This window comes from Salminus brasiliensis, chromosome 3 (genome assembly GCF_030463535.1).
Source record: "Salminus brasiliensis chromosome 3, fSalBra1.hap2, whole genome shotgun sequence".
NCBI lineage: Eukaryota > Metazoa > Chordata > Actinopteri > Characiformes > Bryconidae > Salminus > Salminus brasiliensis.
The window spans coordinates 359,215-377,225 of NC_132880.1; the positions used below are offsets into that span (position 1 = coordinate 359,215).

At 36.1% G+C, this 18,011-nt stretch overlaps 1 protein-coding gene and 1 long non-coding RNA gene across 2 annotated transcripts; one reads left to right on the forward strand and one right to left on the reverse strand.

Annotated features, from left to right (window-relative positions):
• Nucleotides 1-2,297: 2,297 nt before the first annotated feature.
• Nucleotides 2,298-3,531, reverse strand: LOC140551597 (uncharacterized). The gene is made up of 3 exons (XR_011979269.1): nucleotides 3,307-3,531; nucleotides 2,686-2,805; nucleotides 2,298-2,492 (listed from the first exon to the last, which is right to left on the reverse strand). It is a non-coding gene; the product is annotated as an uncharacterized lncRNA (long non-coding RNA).
• Nucleotides 3,532-3,983: 452 nt separating this feature from the next.
• On the forward strand, nucleotides 3,984-17,746 carry LOC140551584 (uncharacterized). The gene is made up of 14 exons (XM_072675064.1): nucleotides 3,984-4,033; nucleotides 4,693-4,772; nucleotides 5,042-5,096; nucleotides 5,695-5,787; nucleotides 6,392-6,497; nucleotides 6,580-6,701; nucleotides 8,264-8,334; nucleotides 9,405-9,533; nucleotides 10,337-10,432; nucleotides 10,763-10,891; nucleotides 11,983-12,117; nucleotides 12,807-12,862; nucleotides 14,118-14,170; nucleotides 16,238-17,746. Exons 1-14 carry the CDS (start codon nucleotides 4,015-4,017, stop codon nucleotides 17,692-17,694), a joined length of 2,601 nt encoding a protein of 866 aa, XP_072531165.1. The 5' UTR covers nucleotides 3,984-4,014; the 3' UTR covers nucleotides 17,695-17,746.
• The last annotated feature ends 265 nt before the right edge of the window (nucleotides 17,747-18,011 follow it).

Consider the following 18,011-nt stretch of genomic DNA (forward strand, 5'->3'; position numbering starts at 1 on the left):
CTCTTAGTTTAGTTTTGGCCCCTTACCCCAACATGGTTGTGTCTCTCAGTCCTTTAGAAAAAACTAAAACATAGGGCTTAGACAATGCAGCCTAAAGATATTTCCCCCACAGTGGAGTAAATTCTACAGGAAATATGTACAGTTAACGTATGACATCAGCCATCCATGAAGTAAACAGGTGTCACCCAACTGCTACACTGACATGAGGTGTACTACACATCTGCTCTCCAGTCTAAATGTCCGGATGTCCGGGCTCAAGTTATTGTCAGCTCATGGTTGATGACATGATTAACTAAGTCTGCTCTGATTTATTTTGAAAGTCATTGTCTTCTTTAGACATGAACTCCTCACCAGATCTGCCCCTACCTCTCACTCCATGCCCCCCCCCCACCCCCCATCTCACCCTCCCTCTTCCTCTCTCTGCAGCATTTTCCATTGTTGTAAGAAAAAGATGCTCACCCGTGGTCTTTTTATAGTGCTTATTTCTGGATTGATGGTATTAACCATTGAGGTGTTTGGCCAGGTGGCACAAATATTGGCCAATTTTGAGTGGCAGTGTTTTGATATGACAAACATGTGACCTTTTGTCAGATTGTTGTGTCTTATGCAGAGAACCATGTTCAGTGCATTTAAAAAAGTGTCATTTTGAATAGCAAATTTTGTGTAAAGCAGAAAATTTGATTAGGGGTTTGGAGACTTGAGAATGGGGTTTGCTCTTTGCAAGTTTAAGTATTTGTGCATGTCAGTAGTGTGTTAGCAATTGGAAACCTTTACTTGGTAGCTATTTATGCTGCTGTTGTCAAACATATTAGTATGGTGTTTTATGTGTGTAATGATTTAACACAGTTATGCCTTTGTTTTGAGTATTTTGGCAGAATTGTTAGTTATACGGTGCTAATAATAATAATAATAATAATAATAATAAATATATCTTAGGAACATTCAACAAGCAAGGAGCAACAGAACAGAAAGCCAGATCACCCATGGTGAGTTTTGTTTGGGGACAGGAGAGATTGTGATTGAGATGGTGTTTGTGGTGTGATGAGTTCTACAGTTATACAGTGCTGTAAATTGCTAGCTACTTTAGGCAGTGACCAAATACACAAGCTGTATTTACTTTTTCAAAATTATTTAGCTACATTGTCCCATATAAGTCTTACATCAAACAGTGAATTAAACTATGTGCAAATTGTTACATTTACATGGTTTACATGGCATTTTGCTGAAGCTCTTATCCAAAGCAACTTACATGGTTACTCGTATTACAGAGGAGGGGCTATGTAGTGTTAGGAGTCTTGCCCAAGGACTTGTATTGGTGTAATGCAAGATAGTCACCCAGACCTGGAATTGAACCCCAGTCTTCCACATGGTGTGGTAGTTCACTGGCAGGTAGTGGTGTTATCTATTACACCACATCAACCATGGTTGGCATGACCAGGGTAGTGCTGTGGAGGGGCCCAGTGTAATATCTTTTCATTGTGCCCAAAAACACCCTACAAAATCTGGCGGATGTTTTGGAGATGTTCTGACCCACTAAGTGTCTCAGATTCTAATGCTGTCCATTTTTCCTGAGACACCTTCAAGAACTGACTGTTCACTTATATGTCCTTACAATTTGTTTGTGTTAGTTTTTTCTCTATGTCATATGTTATATATACCACTACCATGTTTGAATGTTGGTATTTACTTTAATCTGTGAAAACAGCTGGTGTCTTGGTGCAGCAGGGACTTGAAATGGGAGGGAAACATGGCCTCTACGGCAAAGAGAAAGCACAGTCGAGGATGTTTTTCCTGAAAGAAATGAATCTACTGCAAACCCTGATGATCCAGTTCTACACAGCAATCAACAAGTCCATGCTCACATCATCCATCTGTTATAAATTGTTCACCTCACAAGAACATGCCAAACCGGTTCAGGTGTTCTCTGCCGTCAATCCATTAATAAAGACAGTGACAGATAACAAAAGGAAGAGGCATTTTCACAGCATTGTTCTGTGAATCAGATATCCTTTTCTGTCATGTTCTGAATTTAACTTAGGTGAATTGGCTGTCCCTAGGAGTAATTGAGTGAATGTGTGTGGTACCCAGTGATGGACTGGCACCCTGTTATTCATGGTATTTCTGCTTGCGGCCAATGATTTTAGGCAGGCTTCCAGAATTAGGAAATGTCTTTTCAGTAGCACTTTTAACAATAAAGTTAATGTTATGTTCAGGAGACTTCTCCATATTCACACAGACACACACACATACACATCTCACGCAAAGAAGGGTTGTGTTTATTAGACAACATTTCTGAAACAATTCTGAATATTTATCAATTACTTATCTTGCTTTTTTGTGAAAGTGGTAAGGGGGACATTCTTTTCTTTATCAATTTACTTTTTAGCATGTAACATGTAATCACATATATTCAGCAAGTATTTACATAAACTGTGCATATATAATTTGGGTCTGTAGCAGGGTAGTCTTCATCTTCCGTTAAGTTGACACAACTATAAGAAATACAAATAGAAAAGAAAGCGCATTAACTTTTATACCTGACAATATGCTTAGTTGATCATAGATATTTATTTATATATTTACAAATGGCAAGAGCTAAAAAAAACTATTTAAAGATACTTCTAAAGATGTAATTACTATTTTGAAGCACACTTGCAAAGACTGAAAGAAAGCTGAAACCCATACCTCCACCTGGCATCCTCATTACATAGGTGATAGTAGAGCCATGATTTAAATGATAATCACGAAGTTGCTTGCCATCTTCCATATGCTCATTTCCAAAGATCAGCGTTATTTGTTCAGGATCTTCAAAAATGTATTACAAAATAATATGATAAAAATGTTATTATATAATATATAATAAAGTAATTGTTTATCACTATTATTATTATTATTATTATTATTATTATTATTATTATAAGTGTATGTAACGTTATTTAGGGAACACCCGTACATACCCTTAGTTTAAAATTAAAACTTGCATTTAAACAATACAAATAACTATAAACTAAAAACTAAATAATATGAAAATAAAGTTAAGAGGAAAAGCTGAATATAAATTATTTCATTATAATTGTATTTAAAACATCAAATAAAAGTGTGATTTTAATTTTCTTAAAAGTGTTTACTGACTACTAAGATTGTGTGTTGGCAAATAAGCAGACAAGCAGTGACGTATGCGTGTGTCTGGGCTTTAATCAAAAGTAAAAGAACTAGAATTAAAGATCTAAAAAGAGAGTTATTGTGTACAATCCAACACACGCTTAAGCAAACTGGATCAAATCTGTAAATATGAATGATTCCTACCTTCTAAGCCTGGAATAAACTTCATAACCAACTTTCTGAAGTCTTCAACCCGCATTGCCATCGCTTCTTCCTTTGTATTTGCCACGTTAATGCGCTTTTTTTTCTCCTCAGTTTGAAGATACACTTGAAAAATCATTGTTCTTCCAATCAGTGTCAAACCTAACCTCTAAACAATGTAGAAACTTCATCAAAATGAAAGAAGAACATGCAGCCCTCGATGTACAGCAGCTGGATTCTCACAGTGCTTTCATTTTCAGTAGTTAGAGCTCCTGTGAGTCGTCATGGGGGAATTCCAGTTTGAAAACAGCCTATGAAAAAGGACCATGTAAATATGTCTGTAGTTCCTATAGCCTATATTCATATAAACGATCCAATATTCTTGTTAAACCCTTGGATTAAAGCTGAAAGTCAGTTCTTTAAAATCTACGTAGCTGGTGTACAAAGGTTAAACTAATGTGTCCAAATAGTTATGAGACAGATTCTAAGTAATTCTTCCTTGTAATTCAGAGAACAATATAAAGTTAATGAATTATTGGCAGTAGTTGCCCCTCAACATCACTCAGTGCCCCGGAGGGAACCGCCGAGCATAGGTCTGGTTCAATAGCGCCGCCTGTGGCGGATTAGGGTATAGGCTACATGGGCAGCCGCCCAGGAGAGCTGCTCATATCTGCCTTCTACGAACAGCACAGGCTCGCACAGAGCAGGACAATGTCCCGAACCAGTCAGCGTAAGTGAACCTCATGATCTTCAGCATACTGTGCTTACCTGCTTTTCACATTTCAGCCCTGTTTTCGCAGCCATAATGTTAGGTCTTGTTAAATTGTTGAGTCATAACGTTAATTATCATGTTTCCTTTCATGTTTCAGTAAAATACTTTAGTCAAATATTTGCGATATAAGTGAAATATTTATCCGAAAAGACCGGACTGCTCTGATCTCTCTGACACTCCCAGCTACTGACTCGGTCAGTACAATTACTGAAGCCTGCAGCTGCTAGCTTTTTACAGTCTGACAGTCTTGATTGGGTCTCTCAATGGATCGCAAAGAATGAGAGTAGCATCAGAGGTAGACACAGATGAGGCTAATACAGTGCTCAACAAGTATTCTAAAATATGCAGTATTTATCATGGAGAATTGTAACAAGTGAAAATACTATTACGCCATGCTGTTATCATGTGTAAACATTCTCATTTGAAAATACTTGGAATCACTCTTAAAGTTTCACAGCTTGGCTTTTCAGGCAATGCCTTTTCATAGCACAGTCTATGCACTTCCTCTTTACTCAAGTACTTAAGTGCCAAAAGCTTAATACCGACAGCGCCACACGGTGGTCAGAGAATGCTTTTACACAGTTGTGCTAATGATGAAAGGTTTTTGTTTAAATCAGGAAAAGAGGAGCTACATGAATCCACCCCACAATGGTCTGACCACAACATATGTTCAGCTGGATCCAACAGTGGCAATCAGGTGAGTTAAACCAGAGGATAAACCAAAACAAATCCAGATACCTAGTGTTGGTTTACAGCCACTTAATGGTAGACTTTTGTCAGCAAATAAAGAACATCTCATCCCTGCATGTCTTTCAGGAGGTCACCATGATAACCGTTACCATTTATTCTAAAAGTATGAACATTTGTTCGACAATTTGACGCAAACAATGAAGATTTTTTTTCTGATTTGGGCTATTGTGTATTATAGTGAAATGTGTATGGTAGTATTTGTATTTTGTATTACAGTGTAATCTACGCAAAAGACTCTCTGAACATTCCTACACTGGGATAGATTCTCACAGTAAGTACATTATTCCTGCTTCCAGCATAGATCAGAAACACACAGATATCATCATGGCAATGAGTGGTGACTTGATGAAACAAATTAATATTCAAAGGGAACTCTATTACTATTATTGATCTAGCAAATTAAATTAGGATTATTATTACTTCACATTAACGTCTGTATTAATGTGTATAGTCCCTCACAATAAACACAAATATATACAAAAAATAAGAAATACAGAATCAATACACTTTAATTTACCCTATACACTACACACACTACACACACTATACATACACTATACACACTACATACACTATACATACACTATACACACTGTACACACTACATACACTATACACACTACATACACTATACACACTACATACACTATACACACTGTACACACTACATACACTATACACACTACATACACTATACACACACTGTACACACTACATACACTATACACACTACATACACTATACGCACACTGTACACACTACATACACTATACACACTGTACACACTACATACACTATACACACTACATACACTATACACACACTGTACACACTACATACATTTGAGTAAATTCTCCTCCCTTAACTAGTAAAAGAACCAGTGGCAAAAGTGGCAAAAGAAGCAAAAAATCCCTCAGAGCAAGAGGAAGAAGAAGCCTTGAGAGGAACCGAGACTCAAAAAGGTAACGCATGCTCTTATGGTCAACACTGAATAATCTGATCAGGGGGAGAGAGATTAGATCTGTGATTGATGTTAATGTGAATATGTAAATAACTGTATGATTAGTTGTAGTGTTGATTTTTTAAATGTTAGATTAATGTTAGACATTCATAACTACTGATTAATTAGGGATCACTACAATGTTAACTGAATCTTTGATACACACTACACTACTAAGTGTTTTAAAATATATAAATAATTCTGACCTTTATTATTATTATTATTATTGTTATTATTAGTATTGTATGTTATTAATGATGTGAGGTATTCCCAGAGGAGACATGAGCCACTGAACCATATACCCTACCTCATAAGGCCAGCACACAGCTTCAGTTTTTTGCAATATGGTCTAATATTTGTACATCAAACACATGGGCTCTTCTAAACTACAACAATATCTAGTGGAATAGTTTGCTTACCTCTCATTGTAAACTTTTAGTGTAAACATCACTGAATGTGTGTTAGTATGTCTTCTAAAACTGTTATTTTACAGTCCTCAAGTGCATGGACAACTGAAGACATGGCACAAAGAATGATATGACTATGAGTTGTCCCTTTTTCAAAAGCCTCTGTAGGTTATGTGGGTCTGAGGAATCAGGGGGCTACATGTTACCTAAATACAGTTCTTCAAACTCTCTTCATGACAGAAGATTTTAGGAAGGCTGTTGAGAGGTAAGATGGTTATTTTAGTTATTTTAAGTTCTAGATGTGTCTTTAAAAATGTGCTGTCTTCTTAATATATGTTCTGTTACAGTTTAAAAACGCCTACAGAGAGCAGCGTTTCCTATGAACTTCAGCAGTTATTCATGGAATTGAAAGCTGGGAACAGAAATGCTTCTACAAGTGGAATCATCAGAACTCTACACATTAAAAATGGTGATTTTATAAATCTAACACACATACAGTTGTGTAGGGAGGTTTAAGTACACTCATCAGAGACAGGAAGGTCATGGCAATATTGGGCTTTCAGTGATTTCTATGAACTGTTCTTTTTCTATGGCAGAATGAGTCACAACATACACAACAACAACAACAACAACCAAGAACAAACAAATTAACATTATTTCACAATTACCAGTTAATAAAAGGTGTCACACACAAATAACTATATTCATCTCAGCTCAATCTTAAGTCAAGGATTTTAGCTAACATTCCACAGGTTTACGTTAATTATTTGAACAGGGATAACACAAGTTGTTACTCAGCTGACCTAATAAAATAACACAAATTCAATATTAATAGAATACATTTGAATTATACGAAATATAACAATATTTTAAATTCAAAGTAAATACATCATACATACTTCACCTGTTAATGTTATTGCTTCAGGGTGATACTTACAGTGTTTTTATTCAAAAACAATATTCAGTAGGGTACAGTAAACTCCTCAAGTAATTTAGTTTAGCCTCTAATCCAATGAACATCTCTCAACATACAAATCTGACAGAATCCTTGCTTTGCTGTCAGACACATTCTTTTGGTCCTTAAGATCCAGACTTTTTTCTGTCCTGCACCGAAGTGTTGGGACAAACTTCCCCTGGGTGTCCAACGCTCGCTGTCCTCAAACACAGTAACACTTCAGATGCTGGAATAATGTAACTTTCACTAGCATCACATTATTTCTTTTGTTTTTCTGGGCATGACATGATGAATGCTAAGTTATGAAAATTAGATGCAAGTTAATTGTATTGGTGTAAAGTAGTCGTAGTGCTACTATAACATTGTCCCTATCAAAAGACTCTAGAATCCCCACTGATGAATCTTAGAATTTGCAGATGTTTAGAAATAGATCCAGAAGGCATTCCTGATTTGTGTAAATCTACAAAACTTCTTCACAGATCTGCACTGAGCTGCTTTGACTTGTAACTCATTCTGCCCCAAAAAAAGAATAGCTCAAAAATCATTATTGCCATGACATTCCTACCTGTAATGTGTGTATGTATATTTATTTATTTATTGATTGATTGATTGTTATTGTGATACCTGATATACTTTTGTCCGCATATTGTGGATACTGTCAAGAACACTGACCAGCTGTTATTTGTCACAAACACAGTTATACACTGTACCACTAGCAGTGAAAATTCATTACAGAGAGTGTAATTAGTGCTGTTTAACTGGATGAAGTGCAGCACTTTTTGAATAACAATTGCTGTACTAAGTATGGGAATGTATTCAAGAAGTTTTTAAGCATATGCCCATACTGATGCATGTCTGCATGTCTGCAAAAATATTGTGTATTGTCAAAATGTATTTAAATATCATGATATGATATGATTTTCACCATATCACCCCCAGTGCATTCTCTTATATTCCAGTTATGGTAAAGTGTGTTTTCATTATAGTGTTTATGTGATCTTCTTTAAACTTTTTTTTTAACTAATGGTAAAATTAAATGCACTTTGTGTCGTTTGTATGTATTTCTTCATTAAAAGAGCATGAGCAGCAGGATGCAGCAGTATATTTGCAGAAGATACTGAAATCCATCACTCCTAAGATGTCCAAGGTAAGCTGTGCCCTCTTGATTGAACTTGTCTGATTAACATCTGCACCGCATGTGTGTTTAAAGAAACACACATTAATGTCTGTCATGAATCACTAAAGTAGCAATCCAATCAGTGCCATCTACAGATGAAATCATGAGGGGCAAATACTTTTTCATAGCAGTAGATTATACACAGAATCTGTTCCAAACAAACATCCTTACATCTGATCGGTTGTGTGCTTAGCTCGTGGCTATTGGGCTGTAGCCCCTGGTCTTTTCTAATACCAAATTCACATTATTGGGTGAACTTTGAGGAGAGCGTCTAATTTTCTACATGCCTCCTCAGTGATACAACTCACATCCAAATGACAATAAAATCACTAGAGGTTGATCACACAGCTGTGTTCAAACCTCTATTTGCATTTAGTTTCTTTTCAGAATGTTTTTGTTTAGCTTGTTTAAAGCAGGCATGAGTTCGCAGAGATCCGGGACTCAGCCAGAGAAGAAATGTTCACCATCTTTCATGTCTTTCCATCTTTCACCAAAATTCACCTGTTAATGATAATGTAAGAAATCTGGCAATCTGACATAATCACCCAGTGTCTGCACTGCGCTTCAATATATAAGTAGGTCAGACTAACGTGGCACTGCAGATATTGAAGGTGAGATGTTTGCAATATCAAATGAATATTTTTTTGCATTTCTTGTGTAACATATCCCATGGTTTATTTAACACTACTCAAATGGTTTGGTTGATTTTGTTAAAAAGTTAAAAGGAAATCTATGCCACTGTTAAGCACAAACACACAGTACTGTACACTAAATATATTAGTACAACTAGTGCAGTAGTCCTCTATACAGTTTTAGAAGAATTGTACCAATATAGCGAAGCCTCTCACAGTAAAATGGGTTTGATGAGTTTTGAGTTTAATTTCATGAACATTTGGTAAAAAAAGATTTTCTTTTCGGGCAGAGACCCGGGTACCTGCACAGTCTAGGCATGCCCCTGTATCTGACCCAGATGTATTTAAAATGCTAATTTAAAGGAATCAAAGGGTTTTGATAATGAACTTCAATTGATGATTTTCAAGATGTTCCAGGGAGAGGAGACACACCGCACAGCCTGTTTAGGCAATTGCAAAAACAAATGGAATGAAATGGTTCCTTTTTTTTCTATACCCATCAGTCTGAAAGCAGATCTACATAATGTAATTGATGTGGTGAGTAAGAACATATTTGCTGTAGTTTGGAGCAGGTTTATTTTAAAACACTATTCTGGTACAAATTACAGATTACTTGTTAACTATTTGTGCAATCTTCTCCCCAGTCCACAGATTTATATTAAAGTCTGTTAGTTAGATTACTTGACTTGTTAAGTTCATTCAAATAAAAAGGAAGACTAGAGAAGAATGTTTAATTAGACATATTGGTATTTGATTGGTAAAATGTAATCATGTGCATTATGTGAGCTGAGTGTATATCAATTTGAAATATTCTGGAATTAGTCTGGAATAAATTTGTAAATTAACTTATATAGCAGTATATTATTTTGTATAATGTGATGTTAAATGGAGAAGGGGGAAATAAGCATCTAATATTGTGTCACACAAACAGTCAAAAGTGGACAAACCTAAGTGGACAAAATATCTCGCCAGACCCTGTTACAGCATATGTAGTAGCAGCTACTCAAATACAACAATGACAATATGAGGACAGTGCCAAATGAGTCAAATATAACAGTAGAATATTTAACACTGTTAATTAAATCCTTGTTGAGAGCTGGTTATGTGATCCATGTGTTGTTGACGGTCTGCATGTAAATAAGTGAACAGTTTCTCTACAGTAACTATAATGACATTTAGCTGCACATTTTATACTTAGTTTCTTATGTACTTAACAAACAATCCTAAATTTGTACTGCTAATGCAGCATGTATGTTATGTGACGCCATTCAGTATGCAGCATTCTGAAAATAAATTACTATTTGCAGCCAGAATGTTTCAGTTTTTCCTTTCTTTTCCAGAAAAGTTGCTTTGATGCTCATTTCAATGTAGAAGTGATGGATGGAGAAAATCAGCTTTACTGCCATATCTGTAAAGAAGATGCTGATCATGAAATAGTAAGTTTTACAATGTACTATTTACACCATTCATTACTGTTAACCTAGGAGTTTTCTGATTCTAGTTTGAAAGACATGTGTAAAACTATTTAAAAATGCAGCAAAAAGAATGTAGACAAAAGTGAAAAGAAAATGTTTACCGTACAAATAAATCTAGCTAGTAAATATAACAAAGAATAAATGTAGAACATTATTATCCACATCTGCTCAGTGCCTTCTTCACTGTAGACTTGATCTGTAATGCATCTGAGATGTTTCCAGTTGTCATGCTTGTGTGCCAGTGTAAGAGTATATTTACTTTTATATTTATTAATTTTAAATGTCTTACAGAGATGTGAGTTGAGTGAATTCCCAGAGATCCTGGTGCTGCACCTGAAGAGGTTCTACCTCGATTACACCATCATGACTTACAGAAAAAAGGATTGTCCAGTGAACATCCCTTTCCTGTTAATTAAACAGGTGCGTCCCTAAACTTAATTGATGTCCTATTGTTAAAGTGGCTGCGCTAAAAAGGTGTTTCAATAGTATTTCAAGAATGTGTATAGTTTCTGCACATTCTAATGTAAACCTTTGCCATTAGAAAGACATTTCATATAATCATTTATTTCAGACCTTAAACAAAATTTAATATTATGCATAAAGAATCTTATCAATGAGTAAATACTCATTGTACATACAATCAATCAGTAAATACATTTAAGTTCTAATCAGATTCAGCGATTTGAACACAGCAAGGCTTGTATGATGATAAACATGGTGAATGTAAACGCTTACGTTTATCATCAGTGAACTGTAAAACTGACAAATATTTCACATTTATAAAACACAGACATCCCAACCTAAGTCACCAAACCTAATATCCACCAAAGTCACCAATTTTTTTATTTATTTGCACAACACTGTCAGGGCATTTATACATTTATAAATACAATATTTATATATTAAAATTGTTGTGGTTCTGTATTTTAAAATATAAAAAATACAGAACAAGAGTCTTGTGTGTGGAGTTTTATATATAGCATTCATTAGACAAGAAGATGAATACACAATCTATTACATGTAGGAGATAAAGAAACAAACAAAAAAACAATATAAAAACACAGTACATTAGACAACAATACAGCAGTTGGGACTAATAAAGGATTATCTTATCTCAAAGTGGAAATAATTCCCACACTGTGGTAGTGCAAAAGAGGGACTACAATTTGCACAAGTTGCATTGCTACTATTAGATGAGATAAATATAGTTCAATAATCAAGTTTCAAAGATGCAGTGTTGATAGATAGTGAATTATTAAACTACATATTCTGTATTTTGTGTTTTGCATAGGTAACAAAAATCAGTTACAACTTTCCTGTTGACTAGGCTGTGAAATAGAATTTTATATTTATATTTGATATTTTTGTATTAAATTTTGTATTTACATGGGCTTTCCATTGCTGTCTTTAGCAAATATGACATATTGATCTGTATATAGTTTAATACATGTTAAAACTGCAATAAAAGGAAAAACTACTAATACAAAAGGTCACATAATTTTCTCCTGCAGGGACACACATATGATCTGTATGCAGTTGTGAATCATACTGGTTCTCTCCGTGGTGGACATTACTATGTTAGCATCAAGTCATTTGAAGACGGTTTGTGGTATGAGTTCAATGACTCTACCGTGGATCTGTGGCAGGTAAACTGTCTTTATATTTTATCTGTTGAAAAAAATATTATTATTATTATTATTAATAATAATAATAATAATAATAATAATAACAACAACAATAAAACAAATATTAATTAAAAAATAAATAATAATTATTATAAGTAAATGGATTTATAAATAAATAAAAAATTAACTAATTAAAATAATTAACTATATTTATACTTATAAAGTGCTTTTCAAAGACCCAAAGATACTACCAACAATTGAAATGAACATGTGAATGACAACATATCAGAAAACCATGAAGAAGGGAACAGATGACACAGTGCCTGAATAAGAACTGAGCAGAGTAAATAATATGCATTATAGCAAATTTAGGACAGAGGGATGTAGGCATTAGAAAACAGAAAAACTTATCAAAGACATACATATTATAATATTAAAATTAATATTACTGAATGAAGGAGCCATTTTATTAGATGTGTCAGTGTGAAGAAACTGCATAGCATTTATTTTATTCTTCATTATTTATTGTGTTTTGATTTGGGTTGGTTTGGCCTATATTGTGTATTTCTTCTTTCCTGTGAAAATTAGTCAAGTAAATACTCTGGATTCTACTGCAATTGCCATTAGGCTTAATTGGACAGTCTGAAGTTTAAGGATATTAATACACAATATCAATAAACTAATAAGTGTATTTATTTCTTTTTCCACAGCCAGAAATAGTCAGAATTATCAGTCCATCACCTCATCAAACCATTTCAGTTTCAGAGTAAGTAATATATTTTAAAATGAATTAAGCCTTTAAAATAATGATAAGATAAAGTAGTGTTTGCCAGTTTGTTCACTAAACAAAATGCAAATGTAAATGATATTTCTATGTGATCTGAATTTAACTGATGCAAGACATTGATAAAAACAAGTACCATAAAAAACTTAATAATTTCTCTAAATGAAAAAAAAGACCTTCTTCTCTTTCAATGGAAGTCAATGCAAAATGCTTTTATTCCAAGTAATTCTGGAGCATTTCTATTGACCCATTCATCATGATATTAACACAATGCTAGATTCACATTACGTGAAAAAATGGAATTATACAGTTGGGAAACAGTGAAAGCAGTAAAAGCAGTAGTAAACAGCCCCTGAAGCTTAACAAATATTAATTAATGTAGCTAACCAAAAATCTGTGTAGCAGTTTAGATTATTTTTTATTTATTTGATTATGCATCAGACCTTGATTAAGAAATCATGCCCCAAATATGATAGATCTGCATGCTTCACAGTTGGCAAGATGTTCTTTCTATGAAATGCAGTTTTTTTTAGTGCTGATTGTAGACAAATAGTTCTATTTTGACATCATCATTTTGACGCAGCACTTTTCAAAACTCATCTGGCTTCTTTAGTTACTTTGTGGTATATTTCTAACATGGATTTTTGTGAGAAGGTCACAGGTAAGGTTTCCTTTTTATCACTGTTCCAGGAAGTTTATGTTTCTGCCAGCAATGCTGTGCAGTGAAACAGTGCACCATCCTTATCCTTATATCCTTATATGCACCATCCTGTGCAGTGAAACAGTGCACCATCCTCAGCTAAACCTTCCAGCAGGTTCCTGACAGTCAATGGATTTGCCTGTCTTACCAGCATATGAGCACTTCTATCCAAGGGTTGTATTCCATATCTCATTAAGATCTCCACAGCTTCCCTAAACTGCCTTTTTCAGGGGAAGAGTTTGTGTACAACACACAAAAATGTTTGATTGACAACACTCATTGGATTGGCCAACACAGTACAATTGGAATGCTCAAGGAGCTCAGTGCATAACTGTGAAGGGTGTTCATAGATTTACACAAGTCAGCAACTGCACAAGTCAAACATAATTAATATTAGGTAGTCCACACTTTGGAAACAATAACACATTTCTTGGAGAGTTGGTATGTTTTCTGAAAGAAGTGCAGGGGTCCTGATATTTTGGCCATGACTGTATATGTCATACCTATAATGAAATGAACAAAAATCTATTTTAACAGAAACCCTGAAAAGATCTTTACCTCTGACTCAGCGTGCCTGCTGCTTTACAAAAGTAAGTAACAGCCATGCTCTACTACAAAATCTACTTGAAAGTGCTTAACTCCTTTCCCACATTCTCTGTTATTACATATTTTTCACAGTGAATGCCCTTTCGATCTTGTCACTTTACTTGTTTGTAGATGTCACTTTGTCTTAATGTCACTTTACTTTGAAAAATGTCACTATACTTATTTATGGAACAATATTATCCAATGTGTCAATGACTTAAAAACATATAATTATCACATTGAGCTTGAGTAAAATCTAGAATCAGTATTTTCTGTAAATGTTTTAGAATAGTTTTGTTGAAGAACCCAGTTAGTGCTTCATGGCAACTACATCACTGTGTACGTTAAGTATGAGCTTTACATTTAGCAGGACTGGCTGAGTTCAAGATAGGCTGTGTTTTATCAGCAGAATCTCATTTTAGATCTGAATCTTAGTAACAGATCAATAACACATCAGTTAAATCAGTGACATATCAGCAGCATCTGAATATTCAGTAGATTATCAAGAGACTTTTAACTGCATACATACAATTTAATTATAATATTTCATTGAATTCTGTTCTTCACTTTATTTAAAGAGTCAGACAGTCACCTGAGAGATCACTGATCATCTAACAGCTCTAATACAGACCATCTCACCATCCTCAACCAGCTACTGTAGACCTGCTGTTGGAACTGACCAACTGGATTAGACTGAGATTAAGGGGGTGAGGGTAAAAATTAGGATCAGGGTTAGGTTGTGGGTAAAGCTGGGTAAGGTTTTCTGACCAACTCGTCAGAACACAGCCCAAGTTGCTACTTTATGTTTGTGATAGAAGAGAAGACCATCTAGTTTTTTGGATGATATTTCAGCAATGTAACTAATGGTTTGGTGGTTTCCCAAGTTTAGCCGTTGTCTTAGCTAGCCACCGCTACTCAATTTAACTAAAGGGTTGTTAATAACCTAATTAACTCCTCCTGAGACTCAGCCATTAGCCTAGCATGTCCTCTTTCTGCACTTCTGCCTCCTCCTGCTTTCGGTGTCTCCGATTTCTTCCACCAGGTTCATGCAACAGCGTGGATCATAGCATTTCTAGAGCCAAGCGCTTTATGCAGTCTGGCTGAGGGTCGAGATTGTGATGGAACACATTAGTTTGATCAGTTGGGTGGGAAGCAGGGAAACACTACAATGTGCAATGGCTTTGGGAAATGCTTCTCTTGCTAATGAAGGGTATGCCCGCGATGTCAGAGGTAACGGAAGTCACTGTGGCTACACCCACTGAAAAACAAAAACACTGTGGCAGTGTTAGTAGCCAGTGAGAATGCTGCTAAAACACAAGCGAAAAAATAGCTGTTGTGTGACTGACTGTACAAACAAATTTAGCAGGAATTCAGAACTTCCTTTTACAAACTGCTGAAAGCTAAAGATCAGAGAAACAAACAGATTGGTTCTTTAGTAATTTGGATGGGTCGCAGTCAAGTCCAGCCGCCTTTAACTTCAGCAGATAATCGATTGTTTCAGTCTCAGTTTGGCCGTTTTCCTAATAATGTGAATTAAACATATCGCTATCCTGAGACTATTTTTCTATTTCCTATTCGTTGGCAAGCAGACACTGTTTTTCATAATTCATAAACAGTCAAAAGAACATGCTCTTTAAATATCTGAAACCATTCACTGTGATGTGTAATAATAGACAAAATCAGAGAGATGGGAGATACCTTTCACAGCACTATAGTAATCCTTTAGATTAGGCTACAGATTAAATATTTTAACAGGTACTCATTATATGGAAGTAGCCCTTCTCATGTTTTTACACATTTTGCAGCCTCTTAGCTTTCTGTCATGAATTGTTCACAATGTGTTTCAAGTTCATGTTTCAAATCTTGAATCAGTGGTTGACAAAAATACAATTTTTTATAATTCCTGCCTTTATTTATTTTCATTTTTATTTGACTGTGTTATGTGTATCTAGGCCATTATGATTTCTGAAAGAGACTGAAAAAACAGAAACAACTGTAGATGGAATCTCTGAGCAACATTTACAAAATCCATTGAATTTTCTTTTTTCTGTTTTTCTCTAAATATCCTCCAGAGAAAATGGAAGAGGAAAGAGACGAGAAGGAGACAGAGAGAATGGAGGGGGAAATCGAGAGAAAGGAGGAAGAGGAGAGAGACGAGAAGGAGACAGAGAACATGGAGGGGGAAATCGAGAGAAAGGAGGAAGAGGAGCGAGACGAGAAGGAGACAGAGAACATAGAGGGGGAAATCGAGAAAAAGGAGGAAGAGGAGAGAGACGAGAAGGAGACAGAGAGAATGGAGGGGGAAATCGAGAGAAAGGAGGAAGAGGAGAGAGACGAGAAGGAGACAGAGAACATGGAGGGGGAAATCGAGAGAAAGGAGGAAGAGGAGAGAGACGAGAAGGAGACAGAGAGAATGGAGGGGGAAATCGAGAAAAAGGAGGAAGAGGAGAGAGACGAGAAGGAGACAGAGAGAATGGAGGGGGAAATCGAGAGAAAGGAGGAAGAGGAGAGAGACGAGAAGGAGACAGAGAGAATGGAGGGGGAAATCGAGAGAAAGGAGGAAGAGGAGAGAGACGAGAAGGAGACAGAGAGAATGGAGGGGGAAATCGAGAGAAAGGAGGAAGAGGAGAGAGACGAGAAGGAGACAGAGAACATGGAGGGGGAAATCGAGAGAAAGGAGGAAGAGGAAAGAGACGAGAAGGAGACAGAGAGAATGGAGGGGGAAATCGAGAGAAAGGAGGAAGAGGAGAGAGACGAGAAGGAGACAGAGAAAATGGAGGGGGAAATCGAGAGAAAGGAAGAATGGGAAAGAGACGAGAAGGAGACAGAGAGAATGGAGGGGGAAATCGAGAGAAAGGAGGAAGAGGAGAGAGACGAGAAGGAGACAGAGAACATGGAGGGGAAAATCGAGAGAAAGGAGGAAGAGGAGCGAGACGAGAAGGAGACAGAGAGAATGGAGGGGGAAATCGAGAGAAAGGAGGAAGAGGAGAGAGACGAGAAGGAGACAGAGAGAATGGAGGGGGAAATCGAGAGAAAGGAGGAAGAGGAGAGAGACGAGAAGGAGACAGAGAGAATGGAGGGGGAAATCGAGAGAAAGGAGGAAGAGGAGAGAGAGAGGAGAGACATTAAGATGGTTCATGAAAAGACAAAAAACATGGAAGCAGTAGTAAACATTGATGATAAAATAGAGGAGAGAAAGAGAGAGGAAAGTGAGGCACTATTGAGAGAGGAGGGGGAGGAGGCGAGAGTCATGGTGGAAATGGGGATGAAAATGCCAATCAGTAGATCTACACAGAGAAAAAAGAGGCATTTGATTTTAGCAGTCTGGACTGTAGTTGGTGCTATAGTTGGAGCTTTAGTTGGAGCGTTAATAGGTTTTTTTGCATGGCCTGCTGGTGCTACAGTGGAAGGGAAAATAGTGACAGCTTGTGTAGGATTGGTTGTAGGAGCAAGTATAGGGGGAATTGTAGGAGCAAGTATAGGGGGAATTGTAGCAAAACATACTGTAAAAAAAGAAGAGAAAAGATAGAAATAGAGAGAGAGAGAGAGAAAAGTGAAAATGAGAGATTAAGAATAATAAATGTTTTGACACTGAACTTGCTGTACTGTGTGACTTCAATTTAAACAGGTACCAAGATATATACCTCAGTGGCATTTCTTTGTTCCTTTGATGAAACACATCTATTATATTTGTTTCCACCACGAAGTTCAGTGCTGTTCTGAGTGTGTGCACATACTCGCTCAGACATTCTCATGAATCTCATCCAACAAAAAGGCAGCAAGCGTTTCTTTTGTACATTGATACAAAATACGTTTGCTCACAGAAAGCTCCAGTTCCACACTCTA